The sequence below is a fragment of the Pelodiscus sinensis genome, chromosome 22, assembly GCF_052426305.1.
Source record: "Pelodiscus sinensis isolate ZL-2025 chromosome 22, ASM5242630v1, whole genome shotgun sequence".
Taxonomy (NCBI): domain Eukaryota; kingdom Metazoa; phylum Chordata; order Testudines; family Trionychidae; genus Pelodiscus; species Pelodiscus sinensis.
In genome coordinates this window covers 21,117,448-21,138,245 of record NC_143073.1, presented here as the reverse complement: position 1 = coordinate 21,138,245, position 20,798 = coordinate 21,117,448, and the positions used below count along the sequence as shown (strand labels likewise).

General features: G+C 57.0%; 1 protein-coding gene across 3 annotated transcripts in view; it reads right to left on the bottom strand.

The window, feature by feature from the left end:
• The window catches only part of LOC102447848 (dual specificity tyrosine-phosphorylation-regulated kinase 1B), a 32,662-nt gene that overhangs the window by 5,906 nt on the left and 5,958 nt on the right, over nucleotides 1-20,798 (bottom strand). Inside the window, exons 2-8 of one of the 3 annotated variants that reach the window (XM_075908482.2) lie at nucleotides 9,183-9,365; nucleotides 5,044-5,192; nucleotides 4,593-4,712; nucleotides 2,845-3,033; nucleotides 2,427-2,574; nucleotides 1,672-1,958; nucleotides 484-630 (exon numbers count right to left, since the gene is read on the bottom strand). In XM_075908482.2, coding sequence (XP_075764597.2) covers nucleotides 484-630; nucleotides 1,672-1,958; nucleotides 2,427-2,574; nucleotides 2,845-3,033; nucleotides 4,593-4,712; nucleotides 5,044-5,192; nucleotides 9,183-9,312 — 1,170 coding nt within the window. In that variant the 5' untranslated portion in view covers nucleotides 9,313-9,365. Of the gene's footprint in view, nucleotides 1-483; nucleotides 631-1,671; nucleotides 1,959-2,426; nucleotides 2,575-2,844; nucleotides 3,034-4,592; nucleotides 4,713-5,043; nucleotides 5,193-9,182; nucleotides 9,366-20,020; nucleotides 20,197-20,798 lie in introns of those variants that run through there. The other 2 variants (XM_089772271.1, XM_089772270.1) reach the window with 2 other exon arrangements.

Sequence of the window (20,798 nt, the reverse complement as noted above, 5' to 3'; positions counted from 1 at the left end):
CCATGAGCCAGTTCCACCCTGCTCAAAACCAACCAACTAAATACGCTTTGGTTTGAGTGTTCGTGGTTAAACTGCCCCGCTTCAGATAAGATGTAGTCCATATGCTCTGGCATATGGAGCACTTTGGTTGAACTACATCTCCCATGATGCACCATGACATCCCCGCTAAACAAGCAAGGTGCATCATGGGAATTGTAGTTTATATGGCTCATGCTTCCATTCTGTCCTCTGAGTTGAGTGCCCTGGCTGGACTACATTTCCCATGATGCCCCACTCTGATGAAGTGCTGGAGGAGCATTACATTACTACAGCGCATCCTCAGAGATATAGTCCAGTCAGGATGCTTGGCCCAAGGCACCCAAACAAAAATTCCCATGACGCACCATGGCCTTCTCCCCGACAGGGCCTGCCCCTCTCCCACCCAGAGAAGGGTTGTGGCTCTTGGGCTCTGCCCAGGCATCAATTCCCCCTCCCATCCCTCACCTCATTGGAGCCGCTGAAGAGTGGCTCCCCAGTGTGCATCTCCACCAGAATGCAGCCCAGGGACCACATGTCGATGGCCAGGTCGTACGGCATGCCGAGCAGCACCTCCGGCGAGCGGTAGAAGCGGCTCTGGATGTACTGGTAGATCTGTGGAGATGTGCAGCGTTGTGAGTCCCCGACAGGAGCTGGAGCAGCCCGCAGGGAGGCACAGCCTGGTCTCACAGGGCTACGTCTAGACGGACATGATTTTCCGCAAATGCTTTTAACGGAAACATTTTTCGTTAAAAGCATTTGCGGAAAAGAGCGTCTAGATTGGCACAGATTTTCCACAAAAGCACTTTTTGTGGAAAAGCGTCCGTGGCCAATCTAGACGCGCTTTTCCGCAAAAAAGCCCCGATCGCCATTTCCGCAATCGGGGCTTTTTTGCGCAAAACAAATCTGAGCTGTCTACACTGGCCCTTTTGCGCAAAAGCTTTGCGCAAAAGGGACTTTTGCCCAAATGGGAGCAGCATAGTATTTCTGCAAGAAGCACTGATTTCTTACAGTAGGAAATCAGTGTTCTTGCGGAAATTCAAGCGGCCAGTGTAGACAGCTGGCAAGTTTTTCTGCAAAAGCAGCTGCTTTTGTGGAAAAACTTGCCAGTCTAGACACAGCAACAGGAGTCCTGGCTCCCAGCCCCTCTCTGTTCTAACCAAGCCCTACTCCCTTCCCAGAGCTGAGTGACAATTCATGTCCTGGCTCCCAGCCTCTCCTCTGTAACCACTAATGCAGGGCAGCCCAGATCTGGCCGTGGGGCTGAGGTAGGGAGGGGACAGGCTGTCTCCTATCTGTATTCCCGCCTCCCCCCCGGCCCAGAGCGGGGCTAGGGGCAGGGCTAAGCACCCTGCTGGCCCCAGGTGCTGAAGTCAATGATCCTGGACCAGCAAAGGGCATGTGGGTATGGTTGGGCCATAGCAGAGGAGTGGTGCCTCGGCTCAGGCCCAGCACATGCACACGCTGGCCTAGCTGGCAAAGTTGATGATCCTGATGGCACTGCGCTTCGGGCTGGAGGAGAGGGGGTGGGGTCAGGAGCCAGGCTATTACACGGGGGGTGGGAATGGAGCTTGGCGGTGCAGCTGGCACACTTGGCCAGTGGCCCAACCCGAAAGCACTGTGCTTGAGGCTGCGGGGTGAGGCCGGCGCCCTCACCCGCTGGCCCAGCTGGCAGGAGCTGCCGAAGTCGACGATCTTGATGGCGCTGCGCTTGGGGTTGCAGAGCAGGATGTTCTCGGGCTTGAGGTCGCAGTGGATGATGCTGAGCTCGGGCGTGGCCAGGAAGAGCAGAGCCGTGCACAGCTGCTGGGCAAACTTGCGGGTGAGGTTGAGCGAGACGCCCCGGAAGTTGGTGTTGCGCAACAGGTCGTACAGGTTGTAGGAGAGCAGCTCAAAGACCAGGCACAGGTGGCTCCGGAACATGAAGTGGCGCTTCAGGTGCACTGTGGGGGAGGGAGCGTGAGGCACAGATCGGGGGGGAGGGGGCTACCCCCCCATGACCTTACAGACTTGCTGAGCCCCCCCCCATCATGATGAGAAGAGCCTCCCTCGTAGAACCTCCTCAGCCCCCAACATCTGCCCCAGCCTCCAACATCCCTGCTCCCCGACATCCTCCTGCACCACAACAGATGCCCCAGCCCCCCCACTCTCTGACATACACCCGGCTCCCAATGCATCCCCCTTCGCCAAAAGATGCCCCAGCTCACTCACGGATGTCCCACCCCCCCCTGCCTAAATATGCCAGTCGCCCCACATCCTCCTGGCTCCCCAACAGTCTACCACTCCCTGATTCCCAATGTGCAGCCCAGCCCCCCGACACGTCCTCCCCCTCCCGACACATGCCACTGCTCCCCAGCATGCAGCCCTGCCCCCCGACAGCCCCCCCAGAGCGCAGCGGCCTGCCCACTCACCGATGTAGTACTTCATCTCCGTGTCGTGCTGGTTCATGAGCTCCAGCAGCCGCAGCTCGATCTGGGCCTGGTTCAGAAACGCCTTCTTGTTCTTGATGATCTTAATGGCCACCCACTCCTGGTCGTGGTGGTCGTAGGCCTTCACCACCTGGGGGGGGGGACAGTGAGGTCGGGGGGACAGCCTGAGGGAGGGGCAGCGCGGGGGTGGATGTGACAGGTGCAGGTACCTCTTGCCTGCATGACAGAGACCTTGGCAACCAAGGAGTTGATTCCGAAGCAGGGGCGGCAGGGGCAGGGGTGCAGCAGGGATGCAGGAGGGCCAAGGGCTGGCCCGGCTGAAGGTGAGCGAGTCCATCTCGTCGCTGGGGTTAGGGATGTGAGGACAGTTTGGGGGGGGACGGCGGGGGAGGGGACTGACCTGGCCAAAGGAGCCCTTGCCAATGAGCGAGTCGATCTCGTAGCGCTCCAGCCAGCGCTCCCCGCTCTTGACGATGTAGTCGTAGTTGTCGTCGTCGTAGCCCTCGTTGTACACCTTGCGCTCCTTCTTGGTGCTCGAGTCCTCGGGGGGCACCTGCTGCGCCCGCCGCTTCTTCTTGGCGTAGTACACCTGGGGGAGGGGCAGCGTCAGCACCGGCCTGCTGGCATCCCAGTCAGGCAGATCCCGAATCCTCCAGGGAGCCTGTGGCCCAGGTCGGGGAGCCTGCCCACACCGAGCCCCGGGGAGCCTGCGGCCCAGGCCAGGGAGCCTGCCCACACCGAGCCCTGGGGAGCCTTCGGCCCAGGCCGGGGAGCCTGCCCACACCGAGCCCCAGGGAGCCTGCAGCCCAGGCCGGGGAGCCTGCCCACACCGAGCCCCAGGGAGCCTGCGGCCCAGGCCGGGGAGCCTGCCCACACCGAGCCCTGGGGAGCCTGCCACGCTGAGCCCCGGGGAGCCTGCGGCCCAGAGTGGGGAGCCTGCCCACACCGAGCCCCAGGGAGCCTGCAGCCCAGGCCGGGGAGCCTGCCCACACCGAGCCCCAGGGAGCCTGCAGCCCAGGTCAGGGAGCCTGCCCACACCGAGCCCAGGGGAGCCTGCGGCCCAGGCCGGGGAGCCTGCCCACACCGAGCCCAGGGGAGCCTGCGGCCCAGGCCGGGGAGCCTGCCCACACCGAGCCCAGGGGAGCCTGCGGCCCAGGCCGGGGAGCCTGCCCACACCGAGCCCTGGGGAGCCTGCGGCCCAGGCCAGGGAGCCTGCCCACGCCGAGCCCCGGGGAGCCTGCGGCCCAGGCCAGGGAGCCTGCCCACACCGAGCCCCGGGGAGCCTGCGGCCCAGGCCGGGGAGCCTGCCCACGCCGAGCCCCGGGGAGCCTGCGGCCCAGGTCAGGGAGCCTGCCCACACCGAGCCCCGGGGAGCCTGCGGCCCAGGCCAGGGAGCCTGCCCACACCGAGCCCCGGGGAGCCTGCAGCCCAGGCCGGGGAGCCTGCCCACACCGAGCCCTGGGGAGCCTGCGGCCCAGGCCGGGGAGCCTGCCCACACCGAGCCCTGGGGAGCCTGCAGCTCAGGCCGGGGAGCCTGCCCACACCGAGCCCCGGGGAGCCTGCGGCCCAGGCCGGGGAGCCTGCCCACACCGAGCCCTGGGGAGCCTGCGGCCCAGGCCAGGGAGCCTGCCCACACCGAGCCCCGGGGAGCCTGCAGCCCAGGCCGGGGAGCCTGCCCACGCCGAGCCCCAGGGAGCCTGCGGCCCAGGCCGGGGAGCCTGCCCACACCGAGCCCCGGGGAGCCTGTGGCCCAGGTCGGAGAACTTGCCCACACCGAGCCCTGGGGAGCCTGCAGCCCAGGCCGGGGAGCCTGCCCACACCGAGCCCAGGGGAGCCTGCGGCCCAGGCCGGGGAGCCTGCCCACACCGAGCCCCGGGGAGCCTGTGGCCCAGGTCGGAGAACTTGCCCACACCGAGCCCTGGGGAGCCTGCAGTCCAGGCCGGGGAGCCTGCCCACAGCAATCCCCAGGGACCCTGCGGCCCAGGCCAGGGAGCCCACTGCAGAGAGCCAGCCTCCCATGTGCTACCCGTGCCCAGAGCTCCAGGCCAGCCCGGCTCCGCACGCTGTCACAGGGGCTGGGGAGGGAGCAGCGCTGCCCCGAAGCAAGGCGTCCGCGGGGGGCACCGCGCTCCCCACCCCGGAGCTCACCTCATTGATGTGCTTGTAGGTTTTGATGAGGTCGACAGAAAGCTTGCGCAGCGGCGCCGTGGCCGAGTCCCGGAAGGTCAGGGGGATTCGCCTCTGCAGGACGCTCAGGTCTGGCAGGATCTGCGGTGACACGGATGGGCAGTCACGGTGGGGGACGGGTGCTCCAGGCACACCCATTGCCCTCCCCCCCACGGCTACCCCACCCAGCACCAAGCCCTCCCACGAGGCTGGCCAGGCTGTGCCAGGGCATCAGGAGCCCTGGCTCTGAGCCCGTCTGCCAGGCGTTCCCGCTGGGGCCAGGCTCTGGGTGAGGAGGGAAGATCTCCAGCCCCTTGCAGGGCTCCCAGGCTGTTCGTCTGTCCCGCGAGGAGGCTCAGACCAGGCCCTCTGCATCCAGAATCCCTTCAGCCAGAGCCAGCTGCTCCCGCAGCCCCTCACCCGCTCTAGGTACCTGCGGGTGATCAGCCATGGACTGGATGCTGGAGAAGGGGGCATGACCGTGCTGGCTCGACATGTTTGGCTCAGTGGGAAGAGAGAGGCCCAGAGAGGCAGGCTGGCTGGCGGGCGGCAGCTGGCATCCTGCGCTGCTGCTGCTGCCACCTGTGGGGCAGAGGGAGATGGAGAAGGGGTCAGTGTGAGCCCTTGGCCTCCCCCAAAGTGCCAACCGGAACCCCAGCACCCGCCCCCCAACACAGCCCAGCTGCCCTCCCCCTCCAGCTCTAGCTGCCAGCTTTGACACCGCCCTCTGCCCTCAGCCCACTCAGCTGAGGCAAATCAGCTCGCTCACACACAGTGCAACAGGCCATCGCAGAGCAGTGCCTGCCACACGCAGCCTTTAAGTAACAGCGCCCCCCGTCTGCAGGTACAGAGACCAGCCCCACGGCCTGGGCCCAGAGGACGGGCTCAGGGGCTGCTGAATTCGGTTCCGCCCCAGCCAAAGTGAAGCTTTGTCGGGTTTTCTTTCCCACTGAAACAAGTTCACCCGGAAGGAATGTGCATGTTTGGGTGGCCCCCCAAACGAGGGTCCCCGGGACTTTCCTTCCATTGCTCCTTGGCCCGGGGTGAGTACGAGTCCAGCCAGAGTCAAAGCCTGGGGTCCTGGGGCACAACTGCCTGTGCGCTGGCCCTACGCCAGCCCCTGCGGGCCAGGATCCTGCACGCCTGGATCGGAGCCCCGTGACTGGCTCGGCTCTAGCGCTACCCAAGGAGCCAGCACACCAGGACTGCTCTCTGGCCTGCCCGGGTGCCAACCAAGGAGCATCTGGGCAGGGATGAGGGGCCTGCGACTTGCCCTGACACAGCACCCGCGCACACGCACAACTGGGGGCCTGTGACCCAACCAGGTGCCACTGGGGAAGCAAATCTGGAGAGCAGAGCCCTGGGGCCTGCCCAGGTACCAGACGAGGGGCTCACGTCAGAATTGGGGCCCTGGGACCTGCCCTGGTGCCAGACGAGGGGCTCATGTTGGGATCGGGGCCTTGTGACCTGCCCAGCTACCAGACGAGGGGCTCACGTTGGGATCGGGGCCTTGTGACCTGCCCAGCTACCAGACGAGGGGCTCACGTTGGGATCGGGGCCTTGTGACCTGCCCAGCTACCAGACGAGGGGCTCACATTTGGGATTGGGGCCCTGGGACCTGCCCAGCTACCAGACGAGGGGCTCACGTCGGGATCGGGGCCCTGGGACCTGCCTTGGTGCCAGACGAGGGGCTCACGTTGGGATCGGGGCCTTGTGACCTGCCCAGCTACCAGACGAGGGGCTCACATTTGGGATCGGGGCCTTGTGACCTGCCCAGCTACCAGACGAGGGGCTCACATTTGGGATCGGGGCCCTGGGACCTGCCCAGCTACCAGACGAGGGGCTCACATCGGGATCGGAGCCCTGGGACCTGCCTTGGTGCCAGACGAGGGGCTCACGTTGGGATCGGGGCCTTGTGACCTTCCCAGGTAGCAGACGAGGGGCTCACATCAGGATCGGGGCCTTGTGACCTGCCCAGGTAGCAGACGAGGGGCTCACATTTGGGATCGGGGCCCTGGGACCTGCCCTGGTGCCAGACGAGGGGCTCACGTCGGGATCGGGGCCTTGTGACCTGCCCAGCTACCAGACGAGGAGCTCACATTTGGGATTGGGACCCTGGGACCTGCCCTGGTGCCAGACGAGGGGCTCACGTCGGGATCGGAGCCCTGGGACCTGCCCTGGTACCAGACGAGGGGCTCACGTCGGGATCGGGGCCCTGGGACCTGCCCTGGTACCAGACGAGGGGCTCACGTCGGGATCGGGGCCCTGGGACCTGCCCTGGTACCAGACGAGGGGCTCACGTCGGGATCGGGGCCTTGTGACCTGCCCAGCTACCAGACGAGGAGCTCACATTTGGGATTGGGACCCTGGGACCTGCCCTGGTGCCAGACGAGGGGCTCACGTCGGGATCGGAGCCCTGGGACCTGCCCTGGTGCCAGACGAGGGGCTCACGTTGGGATCGGGGCCTTGTGACCTTCCCAGGTAGCAGATGAGGGGCTCACATCAGGATCGGGGCCTTGTGACCTGCCCAGGTAGCAGACGAGGGGCTCACATTTGGGATCGGGGCCCTGGGACCTGCCCTGGTGCCAGACGAGGGGCTCATGTCGGGATCCGGGCCCTGGGACCTGCCCCAGTGCCAGCTGAGACACTCACATGCCAGGATTGGGGAGGGGCCCTACAACCGTCCTGCACTTGGCTGAGCACCATCAGAGAGCCAGCTGGGAGGCTGGGTGGGGCCCCAGGCAGCACAGCTGCTGGGGTTATTTTTAACCCCCTGGGAGCTAGGCAATCCTGGCAGCTGACTGAGGCAGCAGGGAGGGACTAGAGCCAACTGCTCTGGAGAGAAGGCTCCCCCGACTCTGGGATCCCCATGAGACACACACAGGGCAGGGAGATTCTCCCCCACCCTACACTGCACAGGGGGAAGGGGCCAGGGCATGTCTGGGCCCCAGGCTCTGGAAGCCCCCAGCACACAGCCTAATCCTGCTGCCAGTGACTTTCTGACATCTGCTTCACACCCCTTCCTCCCTGCCAGATATGCCTTGAGGCCGCCCTGTGGGCCAGGAGACACCTGCCCCCCTCTGACAAACCTGGACACCTCCCCCAGCTCCTCTCCACATCCAACCCACAGGAACACAGACGCAGCTCGGGGGGATCAGCCCCAAGGCTCAGCGCTGGATGCTGGGAGGACGGTGCGAGGCGCCTGCAGCAGGCGGGAATAACCTGCCCACAACAGCACTCAGACAGCTGGGCACTTCTGTGTCTCGCTGAGCTTCGGGGCTTATCACAACACTGGTCTCGGGGTGAGACCAAAGGTCTAGCTAGACCAGGATCTCATAGTGGGCAGTGCCAGGTGCCCCAGAGGGTCTGAACAGAACAGGGAATCATCACGTGACCCATCCCAGTGCCCATTCCCAGCCTCTGACAGAGGTGGAGGATACTTTATAGCATTGTCTTGCATCCCTGCCCATCCTAGCCAACAGCCATTGACGACCTGGCCTCCAGGAACTTACCTAGCTCTTTTTTATTTTTTCTAACCCTCTTATAGTCTTGGCCTTCACAACATCCTCTGGCAGGGAGTTCCACAGGTTGGTCATGTGTGGTGTGAAGAAATCCTGCCTTTTGTTTCTGTTTTAAAGCTGCTGCCTCTTAATGTCACTAGGCAACCCCTACTTCTTGCATTATGAGAAGCAATCCAAAACACTTCCTCATTCACCTTCTCCGCACCGACCACGATTTTATAGACCTCTATCTTATGGAAGGCAGCTCCCCAGGCCAATCACACAATTGAGCACACAGCCTTTCCTCAGCCAGGTTTACAGCTCCCCAGGCTTTCCATTTTATCACATGCCCCCTAGCTGCAAGGCTGGGAGGACTGACCCCCAGACTCCCCTTCTCAGTTCCACCGATCCCTTCACGGATCTCTCCAGTACCAACCCGCATCTCTCTCCAGTTTTTCCAGGCCATGGATCACTCTCATCCCCTTTCAGAGCTGGGGCGCCCCATCATGCACACACCACTCCAAGCGGCTGCACCATTGCTCTACAAAGAGGGGGCCAAGACACAAGTCGCTCATTGCACACTGCCCAGCTGAGCCCTTACGTGACTGCGGCTGGGCATGGGCAGAACTCTGCACCACGCTGCTGGCCTTCTCGAGCGCCTGTGGGCTGTTTTCACGCCTGTCTAGTGTCTGAGCTGCTTCAGCTTTTCCCTCTTGGACACACCCCTGCAGACAGCAAACCCGACTACCATCTGCTTCCGAGCCACCCTTTCCCCCAGCTTGGTGAGAGCTCCTGGGACCCTGCCTGGCCCCACGTCAGCCCCATAACTGAGGCATCTGTACATTTTGTCACCTGCCTGCTTGCTCCCACCTCCAGATCCTTCAGAGAGACGCTCACAACTCAGGACTAGAGTGGAAGGAACCTCAAGGCACCCGCTAGCCACCTTTTCTCAGACTCTTGCTCTCTCGGCCCCGTCTCCCAACCCCTGAACACAAATCCTGACCTCCCATCTCCATCACACAGGGAGGAGGCAGGCACCAGCCATCTCCCACCGCCCAGTGCCGGGGCCCACCTGTGGATGACTGCCTGTGGCAGCGGGAAGATGGCAGGTAGCACGCGGGCTCCCTCCTGCCCCAGTCCGTCTGCAGGGCCAGCAGCATGGCCGGAGGCGGTGGCACCTCGATGCTGGAAGGTATCACCATGGGGGAAAGTGTCCAGTTGCCCCCGGTGTGGGCAGCTGCTCCCTGCCCGGAGCCTGCGAAGGTGTGGGAGTGAGCGGAGGGTGCTAGCCCTGGCTCCCAGTCCCTCCCGGGGAAGCTGTCCTTGTGGCGCGCAGGCGAGACCGGAGGTCGGGGAAGGACGGCGGGGAAGGGGGGCTGGGATCAAGGCAGCTGTTTGAACAAAATGGCAAAGAGGAAACTGACAAGAAGAACAGCTGAACGACAGCCCCAAAGCAAGCCAGGCAGGAGCGCGACCAATTGAGCCACCCGGCCTGCCCTGCACGGGCAGGGCTGTGCTGCCACTCAACAGGAACCCACCCACCAGGCCGGGCCGCCGCCCCCACCGTCTGCGCGTGGCCTCCAGGCCAACCGCCTTTCTGAAGGAAACCCCGCAGCGCGCAGCTCTCAGCTTCCCACCAAAGGGGCACACTCCACTGCGGCCCCCTCAGGTCTCTGCAGAGGCGCCGCAGCCAAAAGCGAGGGCAAGGATCCATCCTGCTCAATCGTCTCTGTGGCACAGGTCAAGGAACCTTCCCCGGGGATCCCCGCGTTTGGCCGACGGCTTCTGGCTGGCGACAGTGGAAACGCACCTTTCTTGGGCCGTTCACTCCCAACTCTAACAACGACGGACTCCGGAAACACCGCGAGCAATCTGAGAGACAGCCACCGAACGAGGCTGTCTGGGATGCAGGGAGGCTGCCCGTTGAGCAAAGACACACGGCAGGAATAAGAGGCCTCACAGGCCCAACCAAAGGAATCATGCCCAAGAGACTTTGCCTACAAGCTGCTCCTATCCAGGTTTGGTCCTCACGCCGCCAGAATCCACTGCTGAGCACCAGCCTCCCCTGCACCTGCCACCAGCCAAGACGTGCCTCGCCTCCCCACATTGCATGCCACCAGCTCACTCCAGAGAGCCGTGCAGCACTGGGGGGGGGAGGGGGGGAGGCCGGTGGCACGACTCCAGGAGACGGGGTCCCAGCTTGACCAGGTTTGTTACTAGGGATGTAAAATCCTGTTTAATTCGCTAACCAGGTAAATGTTAAGTTTAACCAGCTAACTAATAAAACGGGGGCAGGCGGGCTGGGGCAGCCCTCCCACCATGGCGTGGGTGATGTCTACCACGTAACCAGGTGTTAAATACCTGTTAACACCCCTAGCCCTTCTCCCTGAGACAGAAACAGTGGGCGGGCCCCAGGACACTTTCGACTGGACCTGGGGGAGGAACAGCACCCAGGCACTCTGCAATGGGACAAGGATCACGGGGAACTCCAGCATCCCTCAGGAAGCAGCCAGAGCATCCCTCTTGACAGGGCTTCTCTACCAGCCTCCTGAGCAAAGCTGCAGCCCCAGGTCCTGAAGAGCTGCTAGCTTGGGACGGCATCGCCACATCCTACCCTGGCGTGATAAGCACGATGGGGGACAAACCTCGCACCGGCCAAGCAGCTGTCCCGCTAGACTGCCAGCAGGTATCAGGGCTGCTCCAGGTGCGACCTGCCACCGCCAGGATGCATTCCTAGGAAGTGCCAGTCCCAGGAGGGGAAGTGGAACCTCAAGCAGGGGAAACACACGCAGTGCTGGCTACCTGCAACCCGGACAGCAAATATCTTGTTCTATACAGCACCAAGCACGCAGAGGTCCTAGACACCATGGTAACACAGATAACTAATAACGCATGGCAGAGAGCACAATAAAGGCCAGAGCACCATGGTAATACAAACAATAAATGTACAGCGCCTAGCACAATGGGGGCCTGGTACTCCTAGGTGTGACTGTAATATACACAATAAATAACAACCTGCTGCGCCCTTCATAATGGGGGCCTCACGTACAGAAAGAGCTTCCAGACACTCCCATAATACAACTAATAAACAATAACGTAGAGTGCTTCCCACAATAGGGCCCTGGCCTGGGGCTGCAGGCCCACAACAATGTAAAGAACAAATCTGATAGCTTTCTTTGATAGGATAACAAGACTTGTGGATAAGGGAGAAGCAGTGGACATTGCATACCTAGACGGTAGTAAGGAATTTGACACAATCTTGCATAACCTTCTTATCAATAAACTAGGGAAATGCAACCTAGATGGGGCTACTCGAAGGTGGGTGCATAACTGGCTGGATAACCATTCTCAGAGAGTAGCTATTAAGGGTTCACAGCCAGGCTGGAAGGCCATAACAAGTGGGATTCCGCAGGGGTCTGTTTGGGGACCAGTTCTGTTCAATATCTTCATCAACCATTTAGATGGCGGCATAGAGAGTTTGCTTATTAAGTTTGCAGATGATACCAAGCTGGGAGGGGTTGCAACTGCTTTGGAGGATAGGGTCATAATTTAAAATGATCTGGACAAACTGGAGAAATGGTCTGAGGTGAATAGGATGAAGTTCAATAAAGAGAAATGCAAAATACTCTACTTAGAAAGGAACAATCCATTTCACACCTACAAAATGGGAAGTGACTGTCTAGGAAGGAGTCCTGCAGAAAGAGATCTAGGGGTCACAGAGGACCACAAGCTAAATATAAGTCATCAGTGTGACAATGTTGCAAAAAAAAAAAAAAAAAAAAAGCAAACATGATTCTGGGCTGCATTAATAGGAGTGTTGTGAGCAAGACACGAGAAGTTATTCTTCTGCTCTACTCTGCGCTGATTGGGCCTCACTTGGGAGTGCTGTGTCCAGTTCTGGGCACCACATTTCAAGAAAGATGTGGAGAAACTGGAGAAGGTCCAGAAAAGAGCAACAAAAATGATTAAAGGCCTAGAAAACATGAGGAAGGAGGCAAGGCTGAAAGAATCGGGCTTGTTTAGTTTAGAAAAGAGAAGACAGAGAAGGGACATGACAGCAGTTTTCAAGTAGCTAAAAGGATGTTACAAGGAGGAGAAAGAAAAATTGTTCTCCTTGGCCTCTGAGGATAGGACAAGAAGCAAGGGGCTTAAATTGCAGCAAGAGAGGTTTAGGTTGGACATTAGGAAAACCTTCCTATCTGTCGGGGTGGTTAAGAACTGGAATAAATTGCCTAGGGATGCCGTGGAGTCTCCATCACTGGAGATATTTAAGAGCAGGTTAGACGGACACTTACTTGTCAGGGATGGTCTAGATGGTGCTTGGTCCTGCCGCGAGGACAGGGGACTGGACTCAATGATGTCTTGAGGTCCCTTCCAGTTCTAGGATTCCATGATTCTATGAACATTACGGTAATAGCAGCAATACAAAATAACCCACGTGGAGTAGAAGGGTGAAACCCAGCACCCTGCACAAATCCACACACTAGCCTCTGCTCAGTGCACGCCATTCTTATGCAAAGCCAACACTTCCCACCCCTGGCTGCTTCAGGCACCTGGGGCTGTCACAACAACAGGGGAAGAAAGTGAGCTTGCAAAAGCGGGAAGCAATCAGATCCTCATTCCAAACCTGGTTTACACTCTGCAGACTGTGGGTCAAGCTGTTAGCCGGGCATCAGCAACGTGGCCCATGGGGACTTCTCTGTCTGAACACACTTGCCCCAGCTAAAAGGACAGCTCATAGGCAGTAGCACCAGCGCCTGTGAGCCAGTCACCTCTAGGGGATACTAGTGCCCCAGTGAGGGGGGCAGTGACACCAGGAGCCCTGGATTCTATTCCCAACTCTGCCACTGGGTGACTTGACCAAGTCACTTTCCCCCCTTTTGGGTCTCAGTTTCCCCATCACATGGGGAATGATAAGCAGAACTGAGTGGCCAATTGGTTTCCCATCGCACGAAAATGTTGAGGTTTTTTTTGGACTGCCCTTTTCCTTTCAAAATTCTCCAGCATTAAGACTACAGTCCTCAAGAGACTCAACTTCTGCATGCTACACTGGCAGAGCAGGAGAGACCACAGTACACTAATGTCTGAGACCCCTGCTCTAAGGCACCAGAAAGCCGCTGTCCCATTCTGCTTGGCACTGCCGTTGTCCTGGGTCCAGTTCTGGGTTCCCCGCTTCCCGAAAGCTGAGACAAACTGGAACGAATCCAGAGGAGGACAACAAAAATGATCAAAGGGTTAGAAATCCTGACCTACGGGAGGAGGTTAAAAACCTGGGCATGTTTAGTCTTGAAAAACAACCACGGAATAGGGACCTGAACACAGTCTTCAAACCCCGTCAGGGCTGTTATAAAGAGGACAGGGAAGGACTGTTCTCCACGTACACTGGAGGTAGGACAAGCAGGAATGGGCTTAATCTGCAACAAGGGAGGCTGAGGTTATGTATTAGGCAAATCTTTCTAACTCTTGGACAATCGGCTTCCCCTTGCAAATTCTAGGTGCGCAAGTGCAGTTAGCAAAACTGCCCGATCCCAGGAGACCATCCGGGTTACAATGATTTTACGGCCTGAGACGAAGGAAGCCGCTCGTGTGGCCCACTCATTAGAGTAGGTTGCCCATTGCTGATCTATGATTACTTGGGTCCCCACAGCACAGGGGGCTGGATTTATTGACCTTCAGAGGTCCCTTCCAACCCAGCATTTCTATGAGTCTATGGCAGGGACTCAATCAAGTGAGGGAGCTACTCTGGCGAGCGAAGGATTAGCGCCTGCTGTAGAATTCTAACACTAGGAAGCATCGGCCCAAAGGAGAAGAGGGTCACAAGAGCAGGGATTGGCTCTAGTCCACAAAGGTCTCCTGGCCATGCATATCACCAGGGGCTAGACACCCACCCAGCCTTCGCCAGCGGCGCACTCGTGCGATAGCCAGGCACTCTGTACACACGCTTGGTAGCAGCTGCATGACAGGCAGATGGCACCGACAGATACGATTTGGCCACAGCCACCCAGAAGCAGAGTGGGGAACTGACCCCAAGCGTCCCAGTCCAGGGCTCTACCCACCAGGCCACACAACCTCCCTCACACTCTGCATTCTTCTCCCCCAATAGTTGAGACTGGGCCACATCTAGAATTGGAGGAGCCTGCTGGCAGCTGAGAGCTAACAGGGTCAGTCATCAGCAGAGATCTGTGCTTTGAGAGCCAGCGGTCCTAGGTGCAGTTCCGTTCCCAATGCCCCACCCGTGGGCATGGCAGTACAAGCCTGGAAGTCAGGTTGGAACGAGGGGAAGATGAAACAGCAACTTGACAGGCAGCCGGCGCTCCCCGGAAGCGTGTGCAGAGCATGCAGCTGTCCTAAGTGCTCCTGTGAGCTGGGGTGACTTAGAAGCACGTGAATCAGATTTGCCTTCTGAAGCCTATTCTCAAGTGGCCTCTACCCAATAGAGTTAGCCCCAGCTTTATCCCTTCTCCAAGTCCAACTTTGCAAGTTGCCCACAGTGAAAAGTGCCACTGTCCTAAGCCAGCAACGAAAGGCAGAAGCACTTCTAGCTTGCTAAATAATTCACCGCCTCACCCACCAGCATGCAGCACTGAGGCAAGCTAAGGCAGCATAGCTGAGAGCTGCTGTCTGCAGGGATATTGGAACCATCCGTGCTGACCTGGTTATCAAAGCACGGCTGCAGGAGTGTGCTTAAGGAAAATGAGATTGGTACTTTGTCAGAGATGCCGTATACAACCCTGCACGTGTCCCCACGCTTGTGGCATACAGGGCATGCTGGAACTCAAGGATTAGAGAATTCAAGCTGACAGGATGGTAGCGGAGCCACGTTAAAAGCAAAAGGAGCAAATTTTAAGCTGCCTGACTTGATAATTGTATTGTGCAAACAGAGAATTCACTTCATCCAGCTCTCTGGAAGGAAGTTCCCAGGCTTTGTAAAACTTCAGCGCACAATCATCAATGCGACACTGACTCTCTATCACGCTATCCAGCCCCTGCTATCGCAGTACCTGCACACCTCACTACTTCACGGGATACCCTCACAGCCCGCAAGCAAGGCTCTGTCACCCCACTTTACAGCCAGGCAACATGAATGTCAATGACAGACGTGGGGAATGTGGCCCCACTCTCCCAAGTTGTAGGCAAGAGCTCTGCCACTGGCCCATCTCTCTTCGCAGGCTGCTGCGCTCTGCCACCTGTGGCAGGCATGACATTGTTCCTAGCAGCTAGCAGGGTTTATTAGTGCCGCCAACACCCTCATGCCTCATCTACACACAAAAAGCTGCACCACTGTAACTCTGTTTATCTAGCTAATGTGGTACAATCTCCCTGTATTTAGACTGTCCACTCCCTGGTGTGGGGTCCTAGTGCGTAGGCACTCCAGCAAGACACGTGATACATAACAACACTAGCAGGGATGCAGTTGCAGCAGTGGACAAAGGTGTTTTATCACTGCAACTACCCATAGGGCTGGGAGGGACCTCAAGAGGTCAACAAATCCAGACCCCTGCACTGCAGCAGGACCATATAAATAGAGCCCTGCAAGTCCACAGCTGGCTTTATATCTGTGGATGTGGATGAGGATATCTGGCACATTTTGCGGGATACAGATGCATGCACAAATTTTGCATCCAGAACCCCGCAAATCCACAGATTCTCGCTTTATATACGCAGATGTGGATGCCGATATCTGCGGATCATTTCTGCAGATGCAGACGCCAATTTTGTATTCACGCAGGGCTCTCTCTGTCTACAAATCTGACGAGGGATGTAAAAGTTGGTGAAAAAGGTAACCATGTAGCTGCTAAAAATCTCAGCGGTTACACGCTGCAGGCTGTGCCATATAAAAGCTTAAATAAGATTTATACTGCAGAACCCGCAGCGAAGCCTCCCCAGGACCAGGGCCACCAACCCCACTCCCATGGAGGCAGCAGCGGGGCAGAGTTAAACCAATAACATTAACTGATATGCACCAACGTCTCAGTTAACCGGTTAAACTCTAACATCCCAATTCCAGAGCGTAACTCCATTTAGAGTTAGAAAATTTTCCCTAATACTCTTGAGTCTTTGTAATCTAGGTGTCTTTGATTGGGGAATGCCCAGGATTCGGACCCTAGCATGGGGAAGAGGAAGTGACTCTGTGCTCCCCTATGGCACCAGCTCCTCCAGCCCCTTGCTGCTTCTGATAAGACCTGGCTTATTGGTTAATCGTGTGCTCAACTACATGTTGACATCCCTACCCCCACCCCTCTCATGCCCAGACCCCACACCCCAATCCTCATCATGCACTCTCCCTCCCTCCCTGACCCACCCCCAGCATACTCTTACATCCTCCCTCCCAGATCCTGCACCCCCAGAACCCTTCATTATGGCAAACATCCATGGTCTGGAAAATTCCATAATCCGGCATAGCCTGTTCCCCAAGGCTGCCGGATTAAAGAGGTTCAAGTGTACCTTCTGTCCCTTGCCCTAGATTAAACCCATTACTGCTTGCTCTAGATCAGTGGACACCGAGAACTGACAACCGTGCTCTTTGTAACAGCCTTCACATATTGGATGACCCTTATTGGCTCCCCATTCAGTTGTCTCCTCTCAAGATTAAACAAGCCCAATTGTTTTGACCTTTCCTCATAGGTCAGGTTTTCTAAACTTCTGATCATTTGTGTTACTCTCTTCTAGACTCTTTCCAACATGGCCACATCTGTCCTGCACCAGGGCATCCAGAACTGGCACAGGACTCCAGCGGAGGCCACATGAGCACCACGCAGAGTGGGACAGTTACCTCTGGTGCCTCACATACAACCCTTCTGTCAATGTGCCCCAGAATGACATTAGCCTTTTTCAGAACAGCATCACACTGCTGATTTACATTCAACCTGTGATCCACTGTAACACACACACACACACACACCCACCCACCCACCGGCGATCTTTTCTGCAGTGTTAGTGTCTCTCCAGTTGTTCATAATTTCATAGTTGTGCATTTGACTTTTTTCTTCCTAAGTGAAGTTGCATTGTCTTTATTGACTGTCATCTTGTTGATTTCAGACCAGTTCTCTAATTTGTCACGGTCATTTGTGCAAGGAAAGAGGAAACAGCTTTGGCAATATAAGGCATATTTATACCAACATGTCTGCATCCACACTAGGGCCACACTCATTTAATGCTACTGGCAGAGAGTAACCCCTCCTACACAAAACAATTTCATCGGTACAAAAACTGGGGCTAGACCAGGCACACAGCTCCTCTGAAAATCCCAGTCTTGGGGGAGCTGTGTGCTTGAAGAGTCCTGTCCAATCTGGCTTGCTTTGTGGACCTCAGCAAGAAATAAGCATCCAGCCATGGGGGGAAATTATGGACTTAGTACGGGCAAGTTACCCACAGCCACCACTGTACTGGCTTAACTGCCTAACACTGAGAACTCAAGGAAACTGGAGACAGACACTCCCAGACCTGGTGTGCTTTGTGGGTCTAATGGCTTTAAAGTCCGCACAGGCAGAGAGAGAGTTATTTTCTACTGCCCAGCCACAGCAATAAATCTTCCATGCTGGAGTTATAAACCAAAGCTATTCTCCAACAGGTGGGGAAGTATGTGCCGCTCATTAGGTAGAAGTCACAGGGCAAGGTTTGCACCACTGGTTAGTCATTTTCCAATGCTTCTTATCAAACTGAAATGCAAAGAGGGTGTTTTCCAACCCACACAAAACCTCTACTAAGGAGTCAGATTAAAGAACAAACCACAAGAGTCACCTGCCTGGATCAGACGTGGGGGACCTCAAGTTGGACCAGGGGGCCCATCTAGCCTGATATTCTGTCTCCAGAAAGCGGCCAGCACTGATCCAGCAGAGCGAGCATGAAGTGTCATGGTGTCAGGGATGGAATAACCTGACCTCAGAATCACAGAATACTAGGACTGGAAGGGATCTTGAGAGGTCATCAAGTCCAGTCCCCTGCCTGTCAGGGCAGGACCCAGTACTGTCTAGACCATCCCTGATAGACATTTATCTAAACTACTCTTAACTCTCTCCGAAGATGGAGATTCCACAACCTCCCTGGGCAATTTATTCCAGTCTTTAACCACCCTGACAGGAACATTTTCCTAATGTCCAACCTAAACTTTCCTTGTTGCAGTTAAAGCCCATTGCTTCTTGGTCTGTCCTCAGAGGCCAGGAAGAACAATTTTTCCTCCCTCTTCCTTGTGACACCCTTTTAGATACCGGAAAACTGCTATCATGTCCCCTCTCAATCTTCTCTTTTCCAAACTAAACAAGCCCAATTCTTTCAGCCTTCCTTCATAGGTCATGGTCTCAGAAATCTGAAATGGAGGCCTGTTTTAGAGGATCACAGTATTGATTATACCTGCTCTGGCTGTTCTTGTTGGTCACAACGACAAATCCCTTTCTACCTAGATGGGCACCTAGCTCTCATAGCTAGCTCTTTCCACCCACAGATCTCAAGGCCCTGAACATACCTATATTGTCAGTCCCTTTTCACAGAGAAGGAAACTGAGGCACAAGGAGGGAAGGATCTTACAGGATTATATCACCCTCCCATCACCACTGTATCTCCTCATCTCACAATCTTTAATGTATTTATCTCACAACTTAAGTGTGGTAGGATGCACTATTGAGCTCTTTGTACACTGGGAGAAACTGAGGGACAGAGAGGCTAAGGCTATGCCTGCACAGCAAAGAAAACCCACAGCCAGGCCAGGCCAGCTCACGCTCTAGGTGCTAAGGCTGCTGGGCTGTTTCACTGCTGTATAATACACAGGCAGAAGAGAGAAGGCCAAGCAACAATCCAAGGCTGCCAATGCTTGTAACAGGCTCCCATGACTCACTGACTGTAAGGGACTAGCACAATCACCCTCTGAACACTGCAGGCCACAGAACCCCGCCCACCTACTCCTGTAGTACACTCATAACCTCTGAATGAGTTACTAGCAGATCACAATTAAAAACTTGTTATCTGTACTGCCTTCCTCACAAACCAGGGCCCCACCGTGCAAGGTGATATATAAACAAAACATAGTAGATGCCCATACGCTGGCTCCCGGCACCACCACTACCACCACCATGGTCTCTGGCTACAGAATGGGAGCAGCCTGCCTCTGCTGCTGCTCAGAGCTTTGCCAACAGAAGCAGAGTGAAACTGATCCGAATCTTGTCAGTTTCATGGCTGACCAACCATCTGGGTTACTGTGACCAAAAGCTGGGTGCTGGGGTTCTGTGGCAGCTTGGCAGAGCTATAAGCAGGGGGAACTGAGCATGGCTGGCTGCCTGCCTGCCTGCCTGCCTGCAGATGTAGGAAACAACATTGCATTGTCAGCTTCACCACTGGAAGATTTAACTTCCCTACCCAAAGGGCTAGAAACCATTTGCCTGAAAGCTTAGAATCTGTAGGAATCAGAGACATTTCCTAGATGAAGTAGTAACTGAAAACTGGGGGATAATTATAACAGGATAAATCCCATCTCCAAAAGATATAAAAAGCTCCTCCCATCTTTTCCATCCATGTGCGAATTTTTCCCAGCCATGTGTGAAATATTTTTTTCTCTGTGCACAAAGGCATGTGTGAATGTGCACCACCAACAGAGAAACAACCCAGTCATGGGCACTCTGCAAATCCCAGCATACAGGGAACAGACATGTCCTCCTATGCAGGAGGATTTCATGAGTTTGAACATGTCCTGTGCAGCAGTGAGGGACAACACTCACAATTTGCAATCCTCTGATGAGCTGTGACCCGGGACAGGAGGGGAAAGGATATTTTTACTGTGTCTGCCTCTTGCAAGGCGCTTCAACCCACTCTAGTAAGGCACAATGCCTGGCTCTCCTGGCAAAGGACCATGTCTGCTCTTTGCTTCTAGGCCAGAGGCTGTGAATTAAAAATTGGTCTTTGGCAGGGCAGGATGGGCACCTGGGAGCTTGATCAAGCCCTGCGGTCCAAACAACAGATCCCCATTCTGGGCCCCTGCAATCCCAGCTTGAGGGACACCTGCCCCACGCTGGGACCCGGAGGCTGCAACCCGGATGCCCTGACAGCAGATCTAGGGAAAGCCTGCCTCGGAGTCGCTTCTGTGCAACAGTCCTCTGCCATGGCAACAGGCTCCCCATTGGCCAGCAGGAATCCCTGGGAGCCAATGGGGAAGCAGCCCGTGTTGCTAGGCTCTCTGGGATGCGGTGGGGACGATTATGCCCAAACAAAGCGTGAAACAGGAGCAGGGCAGAGAGGCTCCAAAAATACCCGCCTGGGAAGAGCCAGATCTCCTTCCAGGAACGCAGGGCTATAAATAACCCGCTCCCTGCTCAGCCGGCTGCCCCGGAGACAGCGGAGCCCGGGCCGTTGGCACCACGCCACAGAGGGATCAAGACAGTGCCCGCTTCTCTGGAAGCGCAGCGCCACCCGGGCACAGACAGGCAACAGCCGGGGGCGAGGCAGAGTGACAGCACCGCCTCCCCCGCCCACAGGCCACCATGAAGTAATTCACACAGCGCTGCCATGGAGCCTGGGTCTGACACTACCCGACTTCCCTCAAGTGCCCCCAACAGTCACATGTCACGCCAAGGCGGGGGGTGGGGTTTGCAATCCAGCTCCTACCACCACATGATCCATTCTGGGGATCCCCAGCCATTCCCTCATATTCACAACCAGGGCAGCACCTTGCTATGGCATAGCAAGCACTTGCCACCTCCAG